The sequence below is a fragment of the Mycteria americana genome, chromosome Z (genome assembly GCF_035582795.1).
Source record: "Mycteria americana isolate JAX WOST 10 ecotype Jacksonville Zoo and Gardens chromosome Z, USCA_MyAme_1.0, whole genome shotgun sequence".
NCBI classification, from domain to species: domain Eukaryota; kingdom Metazoa; phylum Chordata; class Aves; order Ciconiiformes; family Ciconiidae; genus Mycteria; species Mycteria americana.
In genome coordinates, this window is record NC_134396.1 from 37,513,649 (window position 1) to 37,534,247 (window position 20,599).

Here is a 20,599-nt window from a genome sequence, read left to right on the forward strand (position 1 = left end):
TCCTCTTAAGTATCCTTAAAAAAATCATAATGCTTTAGTATGAGTTTCTGCAGTGTAAAAATAGACACTCTGTATTACAAACTCATACAAAATACATCAATACCTTCAAAATTAATGTAACATCATTTTGGAAGGACAAATATAGCAGGCAGTCAACTGACTACACCCTAAACTGGTACACGGTTAGCTGAAGTTTTCTTAAACAAAGCAGCCTATTTAAGTCAAGTATATGAGTACACATTCTTACTGTATTACATGAACAAAGGTACTCCATAATTAACACTGAAGCAAGTTCCTCATAATCCTTACATTTAATCTACTCCCACTTCACCAAGAAGGAAGCACACAACATGTTCTGGACACAACCACCAAGAATTATCTGGAGGTTGCTTTTCTTTTCTGTTTTGATTAACATTGAGGACTACCTGGTGGATCCTACACATATGTGCTTGACTAAGAGGGATACGTTTTTATTAAACACCAAGGCATTTTAAATACTAGTAACTTTTGTAATCTATTCCCCCAAAAATAATTGTGTGCGTGGAACCTAAAATTAAGTAAAAAGCAATTTTATTTCCCTGGATGTTCCCATGCGAGTATCACATGTACCAGAAGTTAGATCAGTCCTTCATAGTACTCTATCAATGCACTTCATTGTATCATATCAGGTTAAAGTGCTTTGATGTTCTCTAAGCAAAGCATCTCAGCTTAGGGGTTACTGCAGGAAACATGTGTTGACTTTTTAAACTGCTACGGTCATTTCACACACACATAACCAACCTGTTGTTCATTTTTGACACCTGGTATTTTTGCCAAGAGAAGTGATAATTGCTTACAGTTAGTTACGATGCATCCCATTGGTCTACTGAGAATTGGACTGACATCACCACGATTACTTCACAAAAGCCAGCTCATAATTGCTACCATTCAGCCTGCGCAGAAACACAAATAGGTATTTGCTAACAGGAACATCTGTGACAAACTTGAAACATACTACCTTCTCAAAAACTAATTTTCATTAAATATTGGGGGTTTTCATTAATTTCATAGTTAAATTATTATTACAGATTATTATATGGGCTGCAGCCCTTCTCTCTTGAAATTAAAAATGGAATTCCCCAGAAAATCAACAGTCTTTCTACAGAGCAGAGTGCTGGTCCAAGTATCACTGTTTTCTGTATTAAGGAAGATACAACCAGCTTTCATTTACAGATGTTTTAACCACCATCAGGTTCAAAAATAATGATCTGCTCTTTGCCACCATAACCTTAAGATCATTACAAGATATATATTATAAAGAGTTGCGTATCACCCCAGGAATTAAGTACAGTGCAGCTGTGAACCACCAGACATTTCAACAGCCATTGAACTAAAGACAATTCTTTCAGATTAAGTAGGTGCTGTCATTGATTTAACAGGAGCTCACACTCCATTTTCTCCTTCTGCTTTCCTGTGAGTACAAATGCTCTGTACTTTGAGCACATTGAATAAAAAGAGTGATGGGTGAAGCTGGCCTTTTCATTTTAAAATATAACTACTTCCTCATAACCTTGGAGGCAAAATCTACTTAAGCTAGCCTCTATTTGGTCAGTAGAGCACATCAGCTGCTGTCTTTTACATTGGTGATCTTTGCCAGAAACACTGGAAGCATTCAGTTTGTGCATTTTGAAAAAATTAATAAAGATCAAATCCACCATGAATGGCTCTAAAAATATAGTTCCCTTAGACATCTTATGTCAGCTGGTTTCCCCCCAACAAAAGAAAGAATCAGCACAACTGAGTAAACTCTGCAAAGAAGCGCTGTTACGTAATCTCTAGCAGGTGTGTTCCATTAAAACGGAGAGGGCAAAAGGAACGGGAAGAAAACAGCTGACAAAAAAAAAAAATCGCCTCAAGTCTGCTTTCAATTCGGCAACTCAAATTCGGCAAACTGCCAGAACGCCTCGCATGGCTGTACCACCCTGCCCGCTCAGCCCACCACCCCCAAACCCCAGCAGCCACCACTGCGCCTTCACCGAGCGCTGATTCGCAGCAGGGTGCGACCGGGCAGCCGGGCAGCGGAAGACGCCAGAACCCGGACCGAGAGCCGGCACCACAGATGCCTACAGAGGCGGACCCGGGCCACCGCTAACAGCGGTCCGCCGACATCGTTCGGGGCAGACCTAAAGACGGAGGGGGTCTCTGCCCTCTCTGCCCTTGTTGAGCGGCAGGGTCCCGCCCGCCCATGGCGCCACGGCGTCCACATGCTGCCAGGCCTCAGGCTCCTTCTCAGCCACCTGCCTCCCGCCCGAGCTAGGCGTACTCGGGCCGCTCTCTCCGAGGCTCCCCCCCGCCCCGCCCACACAACTGGGGGCTCATGGTACCCTCACCGCCACCTGCCCTGCCCTGCCCTGCCCTGCCCTGCCCTGCCCTGCCCTCCCCTCCCCTCCCCTCCCCTCCCCTCCCTCCCTCCCTCAGCGTACGGCGCAGACGCAGCGGCTACCCGAGTGCCGCCGCCATCTGCCGTTCTCGCGCTCGTCCCCACCTATTGCCCCGCCCCCCGCCGCGCACCGTTAGCGGTGTCAGGCGCATGCGCATCTGCGGAGGGGGAGGGGTGCGTGTGCGCCTGCGCCGGGACCCTGAGGCCGGGTTCCCGGGCTGGTGTCGGCGACGGCGAGCGTGCGCGTGCGCGGCGGCGGCCCAGGCAGGCTCGGAGGGCCGAAGGGAGCGGGCCGGCGGCGCCGGACGCGGCGGGTGAGGTCCCCAGCGCGGGGGAGGGTGCGGGGAGGGGGGTGATGTGCTGCTGCCGCCGGGGGCAGCGTGACCGCCTCCCGCCTCGCCTCGCCTCGCTTCTCCTCTCCGAGGCCCCGGCGAGAGCCAGCCCCGCAGAGGGAGGAAGGAAGTCCTTGGCAGCGGCCGGCCGCGGCGCCGGTGCCCCGCGGTGGGGCGGGCGGGCGCCGCGCTGGCCTTTCCCCTGCGGCGGGGCGGAGGAGCCGCCCGGCCTGTCAGCGGGCGGCCGTTCGCCGTGCCCGGTGCTCGGCGGGAGTTAGGCGGCCCGCCGGCCCCGTGCCTTAACAGGGCTCTGTGAGCTGCGGGGCGGCCGGGGCGGGGACAGCGCCGGGTTTGGGGACGGGTGACCTGCGGAATGGGGAGAGCCTGGGAGGATCTGGCTGTGCTGGCGTTAATGTCTGAAATGTAAGCGTGATTTCCATTTGTTTTAATTCGTTTCCCACGTATTTCCTCATCCTAGCCCGCTGAGCCTGGCAGTCCCTGCGGTCGCTTGCGAGCTAGTGACATACTGACAGGGGGCGAAGGGAAGCTGAGCATTGCTTGGGCGAAGGGACTCCTGGACTAGTTTTGAAAATCTGTTTAACGCCCCCCCTCCCCTTTGTTTTTGTTAATCGCTGATGTCTGGGATGCTCATGTCACGGAGGCCTTTCCGTGGCGGCTTTGATTAAGCTGTTTAGAGCTCGCCGGGCTCGTAGGTGTCTTTTGCAAGATCTCCAACTAGATAAGGGGAGATTTAGCATTGCTGATATCTCAAAGGCAGACTGACTGGCAAAACATAAAATTCTTCAGGGCTGCCCCGCATATCGTGAGATTGCGAAAGCACAAAACCAGTTTGAAATAACTAGTCGGTGAAGTTCAAAAATTATATTCCAGTCTGAAGTTGCTTAACGTTGCTGCAGTAATCTTGATATTACTTTCTGCTGAAGAAGTCGGAGGAAATATGCCCGTTTTCACAAATTTGTTTGGATACACTTTGTACTATTAACAAACTTGTGCGTAGTCAGTTTTACAGTTCTCTCTTTTTAATTCCTTTCACAAAGCAGTGGGAGGACGTGTATTTCTAATAGTGTAAAACAACAAAAAAATTGTGATATCTACATCTGTTGTAAGAGAGAATTTCTTGATGTTGTTTCCCGTTTTATTCCTAGTTTGACAGTACACACTTTATTATGGTTCTGTACTCCTAAAGTTTTGTTGTCCTTGGTTTTTGAGGTTTCATAGCCTACAAGCTAGTTGTAGAGAAATGCTGAATAAGAAAACATTTTTTTTAAAAGGATTTTTCATATTAAGTTTTTTGGGGCTGGTTTTATGTAGTGGTAGCTGTTTAAATGAAATCAGGTTAGTTTCCCTTTCTCACCTGATTCTTGAAAAAAAAATTACTCCCATGAAGCACTTTCTCAAATTTGTGTATAACGTGGAGTGTCTCTGATACGTATTTAAAGGTGCAGTATCATGGTTATGAAAGCTTCAGTAGAAGATGATGATTCAGGATGGGAACTCGGTATGCCTGACAAGATGGAAAAGAGTAATACAAGCTGGATAGATATAACCCAGGATTTTGAAGAAGCTTGTAGAGGTGAGTTGTATTGCTTGTGTTCTGAGAAAACTTGGAATCCTTTGGAGGACTAAGCATAGTTCTTTGAGGTGTTTTAAGCAATAGTTTGACCCAGGTTCAAGCTCCAGATGAATGGACTACATTGATTCTGTGTTTCCCTGTGTTTAACGTACTGTGAGGTTGGAAATATCAGAGGAACCTCACCTTGCTTCCTCTTCCAGATTACATAAATATCTTTCTTAAGTAATTTTTTAATCATTTTAAGTCATTATGCATTTTTGCACCTGTTTTTTTTTCTTTGCAAAGATCTCTTCCTATCTCTTCTGCCAAGTGGCAACCTCATTCATCGATGCAGAATCAACACTCTGTTTTTTCCTGTACATTTTTGGATCTATAGGGTCCAATGATTTATTCATTTAATTGGTCAGCACATCATTTTTCATCTTTGAAACAAGGCTGAGCTTCTGAGGAGATGCAGTGCATCCCAGTCACGGGGAAGCAGTTGCTTCCATGTATACAGTGCCTTTATTGTTATTAGATGTTAGTGCTACTTTATCATGACAGAGACTTCGTTTTTTCAACTGTTTTTATGATGACATTAGGGAAAAATAAGTATAAAACTGCAACTTACCACACACAATATTACATAATGATAAACACAATTTCCTTATGCTGTCAAATAATTCCTGCATGTTAGTGATGCACAATTTGTGTACCCATCAAATACACCTAAAGGCTTCATTAAAAATAATGAGGAAAAGCAAGCCTTTCAGTAAACTCCCCTGGAAAAAATTAGACATCTGCATAAAGGAGCAGCGAAAACTGCTGTCCCGTGTTTCAGGCTATTCAGATGCTACTATTTGGTAATTCTAAAACCCTTTTTACTGTTGGAATAACAGAGAGGGATGAGGAAAGGCAGTGAACAACTGTGGTTTTTTAGCCTTTCAGTCTTGAAAGTGCTTTGTAAGTAAAAGCAAATGAAGGTGGAGTAGAAACATCTGCTCTGCTTCCCACACCTTGTTCTCTCTTAGCACAAGACAGTTTGGTGAGTGACAACACTATCCTGGAAAGTTGTGCTAGAAGGATGATTGTAATTATTTATCCTGTTCTGTTCCTTTGTAGAACTGAAGTTAGGAGAACTGCTTCATGACAAGCTGTAAGTATGCCTCTGGGATAGTTCTGATTTTTAGATAGCATTAGCGCAAATATGTTAATGCTTACAAATAAGCAAGTCATGCAATATCAGTTAAGCTTTTTTAAACTTTTGCTTTAAATAAAATAGTTGAAGTATTCAGAATATCATTTGTCCTCAGTATGTAGATGATGCACCTGTATGAATGGTGAACATTTCTGATGGTGCCAGTATAACTTTACATTTTCAGTTAATCAGTGTAGTTTAGAATTTTATAGGACATCTTATGATCAGTGGTGTTGACACGACTGAACCTACTGAACTATTTTATATGGACATGCTTTTAAAAAATGCCAGAAAGACTTTAAGCTTTTAGATTTGGTTGCCTCAAATGTCACTAACAAGTTTAGGATAAACACTCCATGTGCTTTAACATAGCTCTTAAATGACATGCTAAAATGGAAACTGAGCGTTCTACATATTAAGAAAAAATGTATTTTAAAAAAAAGCATGTGCTAAAATCTTGCTGAATTCATTAAAGAATGAAATGAGATAAAAATATTTTAAAGACAAAAGTAGCCACATGAGTCTGTTCACTTGCATTTAAAAAAGTGCTTGTTTAAGACTAATAGCTCAGAACACAGAAGCATGCTGTTAAACGCAAACCTGCTTAAAAACGTGTGCAAGGATATCACCAAGTAGTTAGTCAGTGGAATCAAAGCACGTTTTTGAGGTATAATGTTATACATAAGAGCATTTCAGAGGAAATATGCTTCCCAAAATTAGAATGTGCCATAACCTTTTTTATATAATAAAGGTTTGTGCACCATTCTTATGAATGTCATATGTACCAAAGATGAGGCACTATATCCCTTCTTCTGTATACCAGTCTTCGTTTGGCATGGTTCTCCTGCAAGCTTTTATGCCCTGACTACAAGAGATCCATTGTCACGTGCTGGGGGGTTTTTTGTATCAGTGTTTTTAACATGCCTATTTTAAACAAAGTTGGTATATTCAATGTATATTATTGTCAGTCTTTGTCATATATGTTGTCATTACTTTGTGGGGAACATATCTTACTTGGGGTTTTGAAAATAGCATAATAAAAACCAGCTTGTTCACTTAATACCAGTTTATTATGTTATGTGATCTTTAAAAAGACGCCATGTCGTTATAAGGTGTATAGAAACAAGTGTGCATAGATTTAATAATGGGATATTTGGCTCAGGAATGTTCTTCAGCTTTAAAAAAAGGCTAAGAGTTTTCTTTTACTTGTAGGCATCTATTCTCTTTCTTACTTGTTGAGAGATTCTCAAATTCCTGAAAACCACAGTCTCGAAAGATCAGTAGTAAAGTTCACATACCGTACCTAATTGTCTGCAGTCAGAACACAGTGTACTCAGTTTGTCATCATGTGTTCTTTTACATTGGTTTGTGAAGACTGTTTTGTATAAAATAAAATAATTACATTCAGAACATTTTTTTATTGGTGTTCTTAGTTTTGGTCTTTTCGAAGCCATGTCTGCCATTGAAATGATGGATCCCAAGATGGATGCTGGTATGATTGGAAACCAAGTTAATAGAAAGGTTCTTAACTTTGAGCAAGCTATTAAGGTTCGTGGGACTTCCCTGTTTTTGCCTACACTGTCTGTAAAAGTATGATACAGTTTTATCAAATTGCAGTTAAGCACAATTCAACATAATTAGTGTTTTCAATATTTACTTAAAATTGGGGTTTTTTCTTCTTTTTATTTTGGATAGTTAAGTAAGAAAGAGCTTGTGTTGTTTATGTTTTTTGTTACCTACATTATCACAATGATGCTAACTCTTCCAGTGAAAAGTACTGTGAAATTGTTGGGTATCAATACCTCAGATAAATAAATTCCAGAAATGTTTTTGCAAGTCACTCTGCTTCCCCAAAATGTGTCTTTTATATGAAGATGTATTGGTTAGTCCCTCTTTAAGCTGAATGGAAACCAGCTTCCTTACAAAAGCTGGAAATGAACACTTTATGAGACTATCAGTTCATTAGCATTGAACAGAAGCTGGCTAATTTAACAACATTGACAGTAATGATTAACTTTTGATGCATAGTGAAGATAAATTGGAGAAGGGAGGTTAAAAGACTTTCTGTTATTTTGGAAAAAATAATGCACTCACAGAGGAAAAACTAATTTTTACCATGGACCTGCTTTTGAATGGACTAAGAGAAGTCTATGTAAAATATTGGCTATGTAAGGCATGCAGAATGTATGCAGAATTGTATGCAGAAATAAAATGAAAGAACTAGGGTTGCTGCCTTCTTGGTCCTGACCTTGAGGGCAGTAAAACTGTACAAGTACCTGCAGTGTAAAAAACAGTCTTCAGAGAATCTGTCCTGCGTATTACTCCTTGTTCAATCATTATTATGATTATACATATTATTTTGTGATTTAAGTGTTGACAGTTAACTGGTTTTAAACTTTTATTGGCTACTCATAAATCAGAAATTTTATTTTAGCTTTCTCTTTGAATAGCTTTATGTTTGGTCAGTGTTCAACTGGTGTGAAAGCAAAGTTTTTCAGAATCTGAGGCATATTATGAAGCTGATGAGTAAAGCTAGTGGAATACAAATATTCTGAGGTCTTAACCAAATCGTAATTTCCTTTTTGGCTGTATAAATAATAAGTTGTATTTTGCCTATAGGCTTCCATAGTCTTTAGGTTTTTTTCTTTCTTTGTTTTCTAAGGATGGCACCATTAAAATAAAGGATCTCACTTCACCTGAGCTGGTAGGAATAATGGATACATGTTTTTGTTGTTTGGTAAGCATTTCTCTGCTTTTAATGTTAAGACGTTTTTGCTTTCAAAATATAATCCTTTAATCTAGTTTAGAAAAAGAAAAAACAGTAGAACTCAAGAAAAAAGGTTGACCAAGCAGAAAATACATACTTAGTATTTTAATTTCCATGTAGGTGTTTGCATTGCCTGTTATAAAAGGCATAACTTTGATTTTTGGATTTTTTGTTATAAGAAATCATTATGGAAGAGAACTAGTAGCATTCTGAATAATGTAAAAAGGTTTTATAATTTGTGGTTTTTAGATGTATGGTATTTGACTACCTGCTGTATATTAGTGATTGACTGTGTCGGAACGTGAGTGTGCAGTAACCTGTAGCGCTCTGTTGCTCATTTCTGTATAGCCAATATTGACTGAGCTTACAGGGGCATTTTGAAGAAAGAAAATAAAATACCTAAATCCATTTAGAAAGGAAATAAGTGAATTATCAGTTATTTGTTAATTGTGATTTTTTTTCTATGGATATGTCTTAATTTCCTCAGTAAATGGTACAAATTATTTTCAAATACTCTTTAAAATTACATCAATAAAATTACTTCAGTCTTTAAAACAACATTTCAAATTAGTTTAGTCCAAAAAGACATGTAAAGGTCACTGTATATTTGATATGGTGTAACATAATTTGTCTTCTCCCCACCCCCAATACTGACTGTTTTTGGAAAAGGGACAGTGGTTGTATTAGAAATTTTATTCTACTGTGTTTTATGCTATTTCAAGATAGAAATAATGTTTTAAATTACTGAAGCTTTCCCTGTAACTTAAAGCAGCATGAAAGTAGTAAAGAGAGGGGATCATGAAAAGAAGCTATAAGCTGTAGAATAGAGCATACAGAATATTGCTGAGTTGTTTCATAGCCACTTGTGTTTTTCATTCTGTATTTATATAGAGGAAGCTTATAAATCTCATGTTCTCTTAAATTAATGTCATGTCTGAGTCAGAGACATCAGAGCTGAACTTTGTGGAAGAGGTTTATCCAACAGCAGAATTTGATAGTGTTTAGGGTTTAGTAACTGACTGCCTGCCACAGCCAGCAGATGGACAAAGGTTAAAGGTTGAGAGAGAGAGAGACCTTCTCTTGCCTTTTTTGCTAGACAGAAGGTTGCCATGACAGGGATTTCCTTAATGACTCGCTGAAGCACAGTAAGATGGAAAAAGAATGGAGATATAAAAATGAAGCCTTGGCTGTCATGAGTAAAACATATAATTTTCGTTTCCCTAGATAACATGGTTAGAGGGACATTCCTTGGCACAGACGGTATTCACTTGCCTTTATATTCATAATCCAGACTTCATAGAAGATCCTGCTATGAAGGCTTTTGCTCTAGGGATCCTAAAAATCTGTGATATTGCCAGAGAAAAGGTTAACAAAGCAGCTGTTTTTGAAGAGGTATGTGTTTCAGTATCTCATATGGTTAAATATGTAACATTATATGGAAGCTCCGTAATGCAAATAAAACAGTATATTAGAGAAATTTATTACTGTTTGATTCAAGGATACTGTAGGAGGAGCAGTTCATCCTCCTAAAAGTATTAGACTTGATCTCTTTAAAATGCAGTTTTCTTCAGTGAAGGTGTTGCATGCTCCTTTCTGTATTTTGCCTGAGTGTTAGAGTCACATAAATATTTTACTCAAATAGCAATGCAAGTCTTGTGGCTAACCATTTTAAATCGGTTTTACTTGTGGTTTTCTTCCTGTTTAATTTTTTTTTTTTCTACTTTAGATAACCATGGTTGTCTTTTGTCTGAAATGTCCATCTAGCAATGGAATCAGAGTCTGGTTTTCGGTGCTCAGGGCAATTTTTGTTTCCTCTGAGCTTGGAGAAGTCACTTCTTACTGACTATATCTAAAATTGATTAAATAGTACTTTGCATTCATAGCTCTGATAACATTTTGATAGGGTGGCACTTTATGAAAATTATGAAGACCATACTGGTATTACGGATTTATGCAGAAAATAATTACCCCAAGCTGGATTTGGGCAGAAAGGTGTATTCAGTTGCGCAGAATAAAACCAGACTTTTATACTTGGTGTAGTTAAACAAAAACACCCCAAAACAAAAACCCAACAAAACACAGCAAGAAAACAACCCCAAAAACCCAAAACAAACAAAAAGAAAACTCCAAAGCCCAACTCGAAAATGTAACTACTATTGTTTGTATTTCACTACATATTGCTTCTTTGATTTTTATTTTTTAGGAAGATTTTCAGTCGATGACTTACGGATTTAAAATGGCCAACAGTGTGACAGATCTCAGAGTTACGGGTACAGTTTGTGTTTTCTGTGTATCTGTCTGTCAGCCTCTTTCTCTTTTGAGCATGTTGGTTACTCCCAGCCAAACCTAATGAACTGGTAAGAATTGGAGATGTTAGACTTTTTTATTAGCCTTGTGAAAATTGGTGGCTTGGTAAAAAGAAAGATCAAATGATTTTTCCTTGAAGAAAAGGTTCAGCTATTTGTTTGTTAAATGCCTGCAAAACAGAAGAAGTGCTTTTAGTTGTGCCAACCAACTGGCTAGGCATGAGCTTATCCAGGCCTGAGATAGATACAAACAAACCATTGGAAAGTGCACTGCTTGAATTATGCTTCTCCGCTTCGCAATTTGTTGTGATCTAAACAGATTGCTTTTGAGGAAAAAGCAGTCTAGTAGTTCTAAAGCTATGAATGTGTATGTTATTAAGTACATACATAATTATGTATGTTAGCCTTTTGATGCACTATTTTTGATACATACTTGAGCTTTCCATTGATTCATTTTGAGAAAATGTATAAACACTTTAGCTTTGGATCAGTCAGGTTGTACTCTGTTTTATCTGTTGTTGCAAGACATCCCCACCATCCCTCATGAGATTGTTTTTTGTCTAGTGTTTGGCTAATGGGTATGTAAAGCACTTCAGATCTTGATTTCCCCTCAAAACTTTTTTCCCCTGAGTGGTGTAGGTGTACCTAGGAATGCTTCTCAGCTTTTAATTGTACTGTGACTTTTCCAGGTATGCTGAAAGATGTGGAAGATGACATGCAAAGACGAGTGAAGGTATTTTCTCATGTTTGCCTTGTCAATTATACTTCAAGTGACTTAACATAGGTTTGGGGGAGGTAGTTGGATTATGAAGAATGCGGTGGTTTTGTGTCATTAAATGGTGGATTTTTTTTTAAGAACTGCCATAATGGTTTGTGTAAGATGCTGGTAGTTTGCCTTCTAGATAAAGACGGTGAAGTCTCCAGACTTTTCTAAACTCTTTAATAGTTGCTTCACTAGTAATGGGTGGAATCATGATGTGGAAGATAACACTGGGCTGAGGCATAGAAAGTATGTATTTAACTTCCAGCTCTTACACAGATATACTATGTGATGTTAAAGAAGTCGCCTAATCTTCACTTAACCACAGCTTACAATATAAAATGTTCATGTAATTTCCTTGCCTATTTGCAGAGTGGACTGAGATAGGTCTCATTACTATAGGAGAGTCTTGGATCATTCAAGTACCTAGACTGTATATTAAGAGGTTTTGAACTTGAGAACTGATTTTTAGGGTTATTTAGCAGATGGATGTTCTGCAGAGGGTAAAGGGATTTTATCAGTAGCTTCCCTTTGCAATTTTTAATGTATTATTTGAAATTCCTTTACCTTCTAGAGCACTCGAAGTCGACAAGGAGAAGAGAGAGATCCAGAAGTTGAACTTGAAGTAATGAATTGTTTACTTTTTTTCTGCATTTCATGGATTAGTACAGCATTACTTTAATCAGTAGTTAGTTACCAGCTTGTGTGAAATGTGTGTCACCAATGTTGCTACTACTGTCATATCTGAGCTGCTCTAAAAATGGCCCTGAGCGAATCCCAGGCTAGCAGGTTGGCTTTCATGCTCTGAAGGGCTAGAGTTCTGCATCGATCCCAATGGCATAGTAGTGATGTTACTGCAATGCTGCCATTTATGCACCTACCTCTCAAGAAAAAGCCGTTAGCAAAGTAGGTGGTCTTACCTGTCCTGTACCTTCTTCCCTCAGTTCCTTCCCAGCAGCTTTTACTGCTGCTGGCAGCCTTATTGTCAAGGGAGAAAGTAGGAAAAGAAGGTGAAAGCAGTGTAGCTCCTTCCAGAAAAAGTGATAATTGATGTAGTTGATGTGGTTGTTTTAGAAGGGCATGGGTTTCCTTCCCCAGTAATGTTATTTTCTTCAGAAATTACTTTTAATATAGATCTTCAGCAAAAATGAGAGAAAATCGGTTTAATAATTTGTGGTTGTTCCCTTAAGGTGAGATTTGAATGGCGTTTGCATAGGAGATAACTCTACAGCCAGTGGTTGTGCTTTACCCAAAGTATCTTAGTATTTTTTTGTGTTAGTGCTTTTCTGACAGCAGTACAGATTTCTTCTATAAATTCTATAACTTTTCTTCAGAATCATACTAGGTACCATATTTTTAAGACTAGAGAGCGTATTTCAATAAATCTATAAAATTTTTTTAATAAGTTTCAGGATTTAATGTGTACTGCTTAGTAATTTGCAGTATTTTTTTATTACAGCATCAACAGTGTTTAGCTGTGTTCAGCAGAGTCAAGTTCACCCGGGTACTACTGACTGTTCTAATAGCATTTACCAAAAAAGAGGTACATTGATTTGGTGTTTCTGTGTTCACATTGTGATCCTGTGGAATACTCATTTTTTTTAATTCGCTAAGGTCAAGCAATTATTCTGTAGATTCTGTTGATTTGAATTGATGTTGCTGCAGGTAAAGGGTTAGATAAGGCCTTACAGTGGCAACCATTCAGTTTTTCTTCATTTTTAAAGAAAACACAGGGAAGGCTAGTAGCTGACATTATTACAGCCTTGCAGAGAGACAGAATGTTCATTCTAGAATGCTTAAAGAAAAATATTTATGGGTTTTAGATTACTCTTTTCACACACATGAGCAAAACTTTTTTTTCTCAAGTTCAGTCTGCTTCTGTGGAGTTACCTGACATTGGGCAGTGTATTGTCTATCTTTAGAGAATTTTTAGCTTTTCCTTCCATGTGATATTGAATTTGTATCTAGACTTCTTTTGTTTGAGAAGAGGAATATAACAGCTTTCCATGCAATTTGCCTGCTTTTTTGAATATAAGATTTCCTAACTGTTGAGGGGGGAAGGAACTGCATGTTTTAGGGCAAAGGCGTAGAATCACGTGTCGCATAAAACAAAGCTTTTTGCTTGAAGAGCTTTTTCTTTCTACAAGGATAAATGTCTTTTTATTGCTTATTGTTATTTCCATTTTCTTAAATAAATAAACAAGTTTCTTAAGTGGCATGGAGTCTCTCCCACATATTTTGCTGTTGGAGCAGCTGCATACTGTACAGTTTAAAAGACCATGATTAGATTGAAAGTCAGCTGCAAGTATCATTGATAGACATCAGTATTGAGGAAAAAGTGATTGAGTGGTTGAGAACAATTACATTCTGAGTGTAACCATTCGTTATATCAGAAATCAAACTGTGACATAGAAGTGATCTACACTGATGTACAACCAAATTCTGTCTGTGTTAACTGCTATGAGTTAATAATCTGTGCAAAATCAGATTATCTGAGTGCTGCTAAAGTCTGATTACTTAAAGTATAAGTTATTTACATCATGGACTACTTTGATTTGAATTAGGTCTGCTTAGCAGCTTATTCTTTTAGTAGATTTGTGGATGCTATAATACGTGAACATATGTTGTGCAGAGCTACAGATCTTGTTCAGCTTCTATTAGATCTTCAGGGAGTTTAAACATCTTTTTTTCTAAAAGAAGTCAAGTTTCAATTTGACTTGAGATTTCAAATATTTGAAGTTCCATCAGGGACTGTTAGTCTAGTATTTTTAAAACAAGAATTTAGATTTTACAGAGAGCTATTTTAAATGGTACCCAGATTGCGAACAGATTTGGATTCATAGGACAACAGAAAATTCAGCATGTCAGCAGATCATGAATCAAGATTTCTAATGGACATATGGTATTTTCTAATGTTATATAGGGATTTCTTTTCAGTGGATAGGTTGTGTTTTGTCTATATTCTCAAAAATTCTGCATTGTCTAATGATAGGAGATTTTTTTCTTCTTTGTAGTTTGGAGTTCTGCCTCATTTGGCAGAAGAGTTTTGTGGGGGTTTTTGCCCCCCTGCTAGTTCTTCAAACCCAAAGGTAGAGGACTTGCATGTAGTGCATACTAGACTTTCAGTTGTAATTATTGTTAAGGCTTATCTTACACTGCAAAAAATACAGTATTAAATGTATGTATAGATATGTAAAATATAAAGAACACTTTATTGCACAAAAATCTTGTTGGGTTTTTTTTCCAGAACTGGTTGTGTAGAAACCTTAGAATCCTAATATCATTCTTTTTTTGATACTAGCATTAATTCTGTAGTCAAAATATGTTGGTTCATGATGTGAATGACCGTTACCTGCCTTTCAGACAAGTGCGGTTGCAGAAGCTCAGAAACTAATGACTCAGGCAGCTGACTTGCTTTCTGCCATCCACAATTCATTGCACCATGGTATCCAGGCACAGAATGATACCACTAAAGGAGGTATGTATCAAATTTTACCAATTTTTTCCTTTCTTAACTATGCTGTCTTGATAAACTTTAATATCTGTGTGTATTTTTAAAAAATCGCTATTTACTTTGAACTAATAATACTAATTATACGAACTGTTACAGATTTGCATTGTTTGATCTTAATTCTATTTCACTAAATGATGGTTCTGAAAGCAGTACTGTCACTTCAAAGCCAGAGATAATGTGAACTTTTGATTAAGTGCATTCTACTTCAAATCAGTGTATATGCCATTCTAAAATAGGGAACACCACCTCACTGTCTGTACAGGTATATGCTGCAGTGTTGAGAGTTGGGTGGTTTTAAATAGTAATCATTGTCTCAGTTGGGTAGTTAGTGTCTCTGGAAGTTAACTGCCAGTTAAAAAGTTCACTTTAGCTAATTGAATAATTTGTATTATACTTTTAAGTTTGAAGTGAGTTCTGAAAACATGGCTTATATGCAGCTTCTCTCTCTCTCTCTCTCTCTCTGCCTCCTTCATTAGATCATCCTATTATGATGGGCTTTGAGCCCCTTGTTAATCAGAGATTGCTGCCACCAACTTTCCCTCGATATGCAAAAATAATTAAAAGGGAAGAAATGGTCAATTATTTTTCCAAACTAATAGACCGAATAAAAACTGTATGTGAAGTAGTCAACTTAACTAATTTGCACTGTATACTGGTAAGCACGAATATTTCTTATTTATAGCCAAGCATTATATCTTAAAATGTAACTTGCAAAAAATCATTCTGTATATACATGCTATTGCTCACTGGAGAAAAAACATGAGCTGTATGTATAAATCTTCTGGTGTTTCCCATTGTTGTGTGCAATTTCAAAATTTGCTGTCGTTCCTGATACTTAATATTTTTCTTTTTTTGACAAAGACCTTTTCTCCTCTCAAACCTCCCATTTTTCCCATAATCTGTTCAATAATTATGCATGTTAGTGGTGGAGCACAAGCAAGTTAATTTCCTTGTAACTCTTCCTTTGTTGAAGAGCTGCATCTGCAGTAGCAGAACATAATTCCTTGCTATATTCCTGATTTTTTTCAGATTCAGTAAGCAATATTCTGCATATGTGCCTGTAACACAAGAGAGCACTTAATACATGTTTGTTAAGCATGTAATTCCCTGAACAAGCATAAAGTTAAGCACCTGCTTATGTTCTTTCCTGAACAAGTGATGTTATTCTCAGTTGCTGCCTACTTTTATTAGGAGACACTTAAATGCTTGAAATACTTTTTACCATACATGTGTTCACTGACTGAGAAAAGAGCCACAGTTACATCAGTTCGAAGATCAAGCAAAAATCTTTTGTCTTCCTGTTTCCAGTTAAATTAATGAAAGCAGTGTTTGCATGAAGCATCTGGTACCAGTTAAACATTGCAGTTTTGTTACGTACCTGTTTCAGTTATGTTGTGATCTTAACAGTTTCACAGCATCTTTTTTCTATACTATCATTCTTCTAATTGTTGCATCCAAAGAAGAAAATTAAGAAACCTTTTGTTCTGTTAAATATAAGTAATTGCAGAAAAAAATATTTTTAGCTTCATAATATGTTGTTTTGTTCAAATTATTCATGCTTACTTTCTTACAATTTGTATAAGCTATGTTATATGTATGTCTGAGTGTATATACAAAATATAGGTGTATTTACACAATTGTGTATATATGTATATATATAAAAATGCAAACGCATGTGTGTGTATAAAAGTGTAAATGTGTGTGTATGTGTGTGTATATATATAAAAATTGGCACATTAACCTGAATTGTCTTTTTTTTCCTAAATGTGAATTAGGACTTTTTCTGTGAGTTTAGTGAGCAATCACCATGTGTTCTTTCAAGATCCCTGTTACAGGCAAGTCCTTATCTATGTATTTGAACAAAATACTTCTGCATTCATTATAAATATGGATTAATCTTCTTGTTTCAAATACTTGAATTATTTGCATATAACTCAATAATACACAAGTGCTAAAAAATTTTCTGGAGACACTTAAGTATTAGGTATAGGGATGCTTATGTTCTGATCTAATTTTTTAAAACATTTTTAAATACTGTTGTTTAGTTCATATTAGTGCATGCTAATTAAAACACAAAGTGTTAACATTTTTTCTCTGCCATAAAGCTGGGCCTGTATGCACATTTTTATGCTGTTCTCCATATGCTGTCTCAGTTTGGGGCTGGTGTTTGTGTTCATCCTCCCTGTTTGGACTGAATTTCATGTATAGACTGCCTCTATTGCTACAACAGGAAAACTGATGGCTAGGGCAGAACAGGCTGCTACTTTTTTTCTCACTGCTTCACATACCTTGAAAGTATATTATATAGTCCCTAACTCAGAGTAAAATATACTTCCTTGTAGGAGGTTTTGATTTGAATAGGGTGTCCTTGGATGTCAGAATTTCTTTCCATTTGATCCCAATTAAACCACATATAGAGCTAATGGAATATAACTATTGGCTAGTAAAATGTTTTCATAGTGTCTGACCTTCCACTACTTGTGTTTGTGCAATCCCTGTGAGTGCCTGACAGCAGAGGTTTTTTCTCCAGCTGCTGAAGAACCATGTAAGAAGGGGACACAGCACTCATGGAAGAAAGTGGAATGAACATCAGACATGACCAATGAAAGCAGTAGTATCTATAGGGGTAGAAAAAACTCTGCATTAGTCTGAAGATTTACCTCTATCTGCCTCCAGGGAAACCACATAACGTATTTTATGTTAATCTTCAGAAACGTCTGTCTGATTAATAATCTTCAAAGTCCAAGAAATAAAATTATTTTGCATGCATTGTCGTATGCAATTAATAGAGCTGTATTTTGTGTCATGGGAATATGACAGAAGTGACAGATATCAATATGCCTCTGTTTCTGAGTCTGTAACCTTGTACCTAGCTGAACCATTTTAATTCTTAAAGCAATCTTACAAGTTTCTGATGTAATATAGGTACTGTAAGAGCTTTGTATTAGTAATTTCTAAAGCATTAATTTTAACTTAAAACATGTTTCTAAAAACACATTTTCATTTTCAGACAACTTTTCTGGTAGATAACAAGAAGGTGTTTGGCACTCACCTCATGCAAGACATGGTAAAAGATGCTTTAAGGTCTTTTGTCAGTCCTCCAGTACTTTCTCCAAAGTAAGTGGATCTTGAGTTTACTTGCATGTGTTTACATGTCTGATGAAAAAGTATTTCTGCTTACAAAAGCAAGGACAGACATAAAGAACATATACATTTTGTACTTATGAGTGCTTATGTGTGAAGGAATCAGTTGCTGTTGCTGCACTTATTTCTTTTTTAATTTTGTGCTACAGAGACTAGTGACATTTATAAACATATGTATGTATGTGGATATTTCCCTTTTAGGTGTTGTCTTTATAATAATCACCAGGCGAAGGACTACATTGATTCCTTTGTGACACATTGCGTTCGGGTAAGCATTCATTCTAATTCCGGCATGTTTATGTGTATATGAGCACTCTCAAGATTTGCTTACATTTGTAAATGAGACCAGTTTTTTAGACACCTGACATGAAGGCAAAGTTGCAGAAGTTGGCCATCTTAAAATGGTAACACTTTTTAAAAACCCAGTACAGTTATTGCTGTTTGTTTCCTGAGTTATGCTTCCAGATTTTTCACTAACATTTCACTTCATTAGAAATCTATACCTACTACCTCTTTACAGGGTAGTTTCATGTCACAAAACAAATGCATAGCACTAGTAAAAAAAATATTTTTACGTTCTCTCCAGTTTAAAAATTTTAGAAATTGCTTTAAAAGATTCAGTTATTGAATGCGGCACAGTGAAAATCTAAGAAAATCATAGAATCATTTAGGTTAGAAAAGACCCTTCAGATCATCCAGTTCAACTGCAAGCCTAACACTGCCAAGTCCACCGCTAAACCATGTTCCTAAGCACCACATCTACACGTCTTTTAAATACCTCCAGGGATGGCGACTCAACCACTTCCCTGGGCAGCCTGTTCCAATACTTGACAACCCCTTCAGTAAAGAAATTTTTCCTAATATCCAAACTAAACCTCCCCTGGCACAACTTGAGGCCATTTCCTCTTGTCCTATCTCTTCTTACTTGGGAGAAGAGACCGACGACCCCCACCTCGCTACAACCTCTTTTCAGGTAGTTGTAGAGAGCGATAAGGTCTCCTCTCAGCCTCCTTTTCTCCAGGCTAAACAACCCCAGTTCCCTCAGCCGCTCCTCATAAGACTTGTGCTCTAGACCCTTCACCGGCTTCATTGCTCTTCTTTGGACATGCTCCAGCACCTCAATGTCTCTCTTGTAGTGGGGGGCCCAAAACTGAACACAGTATTCGAGGTGCGGCCTCACCAGTGGCGAGTACAGGGGCACGATCACTTCCCTAGTCCTGCTGGCCACACTTTCTGATACAAGCCAGGATGCTATTTGCCTTCTTGGCCACCTGGGCACATAGATTTAGGCATTAGAAATCTCTCTCTTACCCAAGGATTCTGTTCTGATCAGATTCCTAAAGGATGCTCGCTCAATCTCATGTTGACTTGTATACAGAGAAGTTGGGCTCTTGCATCACTCCAAAGGGCTTGCCTGCCTGGTAGCTTGCACTCTGTAGGGAGCCTTAAGGAATCCACCTCCTATTATAGATGTATAAAACAGGTGCCTGAATAGACATCGTAGTACTCCTCCTGTAGTTTCAAAGTTGTGTTGAAAATTTAAACCTACACTTTGCTTCTTTCAGCCATTCTGTAGTCTGATTCAAATCCATGGACACAATAGAGCTCGTCAGAGAGATAAACTGGGTCACATTCTTGAGGAATTTGCCACCCTCCAGGATGAGGTAATGTCCTAGGCAGCAGGCCAGGAAACTTTTTCTTTCCAGGTATATTCCTACCAGAGTGGAACATGTGGTATTAGATTCTAGAAGAACTGAGCAGCTCCTCTGTCTTAAAATCATTAGGACAAGGATTCCTAAAATACAGCCCAGGCAGTCCGTAGGATGCATCCAAAGACTTTCTGTTAGATCTGTTGAACAAAAAGGTATTTCATTTTTTAAGATTAACTTTGTCCAATAAGTAGACTTCAGGGAAACCTGCTGTGATGTCTGTAATTTAATGGTAATTCTACTGCTTGTAGCCTATCCTGCGTGTAACTGTCAGTCTGCAAGATGTAACTAGGGAGAGATGGATGAGCCATGTTTACAAGACACTTTTGAAAATTTAGTCTTATAGCTGTGTAAGATGTAAATTGCAAAATTTTACAATGGTTTTAAAAAACATATGTAAATTAAATAATAACTCTTAAAAATATGTGCTCCAACTGGTTTTGAACATTTCTCAGTAATGGGGAGTGAAAGATGACAGGGAAAGGTATATTTTCACTTGCTGAAAATGTATTTTTTCAGCAGTCAGAGCCATGAAATAATAAAATAATTCCCAAGATGTGCATGCTAAGGAGAACAGTTGAGGAACTTGGAGTTGGGGGGTAGATTTTGTGTGCTCCATCTTCTCTCAAGATGGTTTGGTTGAGAGTTTCTTGCAGTACTGCAGCTGAGGCATACTTTTTTCACTTTGTCACAGGTTATATGGATTGATTTGTTCACGACTACTGATAGTATTCCAACTGCAGGAGACTTCATGTCTTCCATACAATTACTTTTTAAGACTGAATTGGTCTTAGCAATATTCTAGATTCTCTGGTGGGCCACAGTGTGTTTCTTGCATGTTAAGCTTATAAATTTAATTTTCAATGCAGCTAGGTTT

General features: G+C 38.2%; 1 protein-coding gene across 7 annotated transcripts in view; it reads left to right on the plus strand.

Annotated features, from left to right (window-relative positions):
• NAA35 (N-alpha-acetyltransferase 35, NatC auxiliary subunit) overlaps positions 1-20,599 on the plus strand; it is a 36,599-nt gene that overhangs the window by 5,462 nt on the left and 10,538 nt on the right. Inside the window, exons 1-17 of one of the 7 annotated variants that reach the window (XM_075527163.1) lie at positions 2,623-2,733; positions 3,230-3,460; positions 4,212-4,345; positions 5,447-5,480; positions 6,956-7,070; positions 8,185-8,259; positions 9,514-9,681; positions 10,493-10,559; positions 11,285-11,328; positions 11,930-11,980; positions 12,815-12,898; positions 14,719-14,833; positions 15,346-15,524; positions 16,645-16,704; positions 17,880-17,986; positions 18,215-18,281; positions 19,579-19,677. In XM_075527163.1, the coding sequence (XP_075383278.1) occupies positions 4,222-4,345; positions 5,447-5,480; positions 6,956-7,070; positions 8,185-8,259; positions 9,514-9,681; positions 10,493-10,559; positions 11,285-11,328; positions 11,930-11,980; positions 12,815-12,898; positions 14,719-14,833; positions 15,346-15,524; positions 16,645-16,704; positions 17,880-17,986; positions 18,215-18,281; positions 19,579-19,677 (1,389 nt within the window). In that variant the 5' untranslated portion in view covers positions 2,623-2,733; positions 3,230-3,460; positions 4,212-4,221. The other 6 variants (XM_075527162.1, XM_075527164.1, XM_075527160.1 and 3 more) reach the window with 6 other exon arrangements.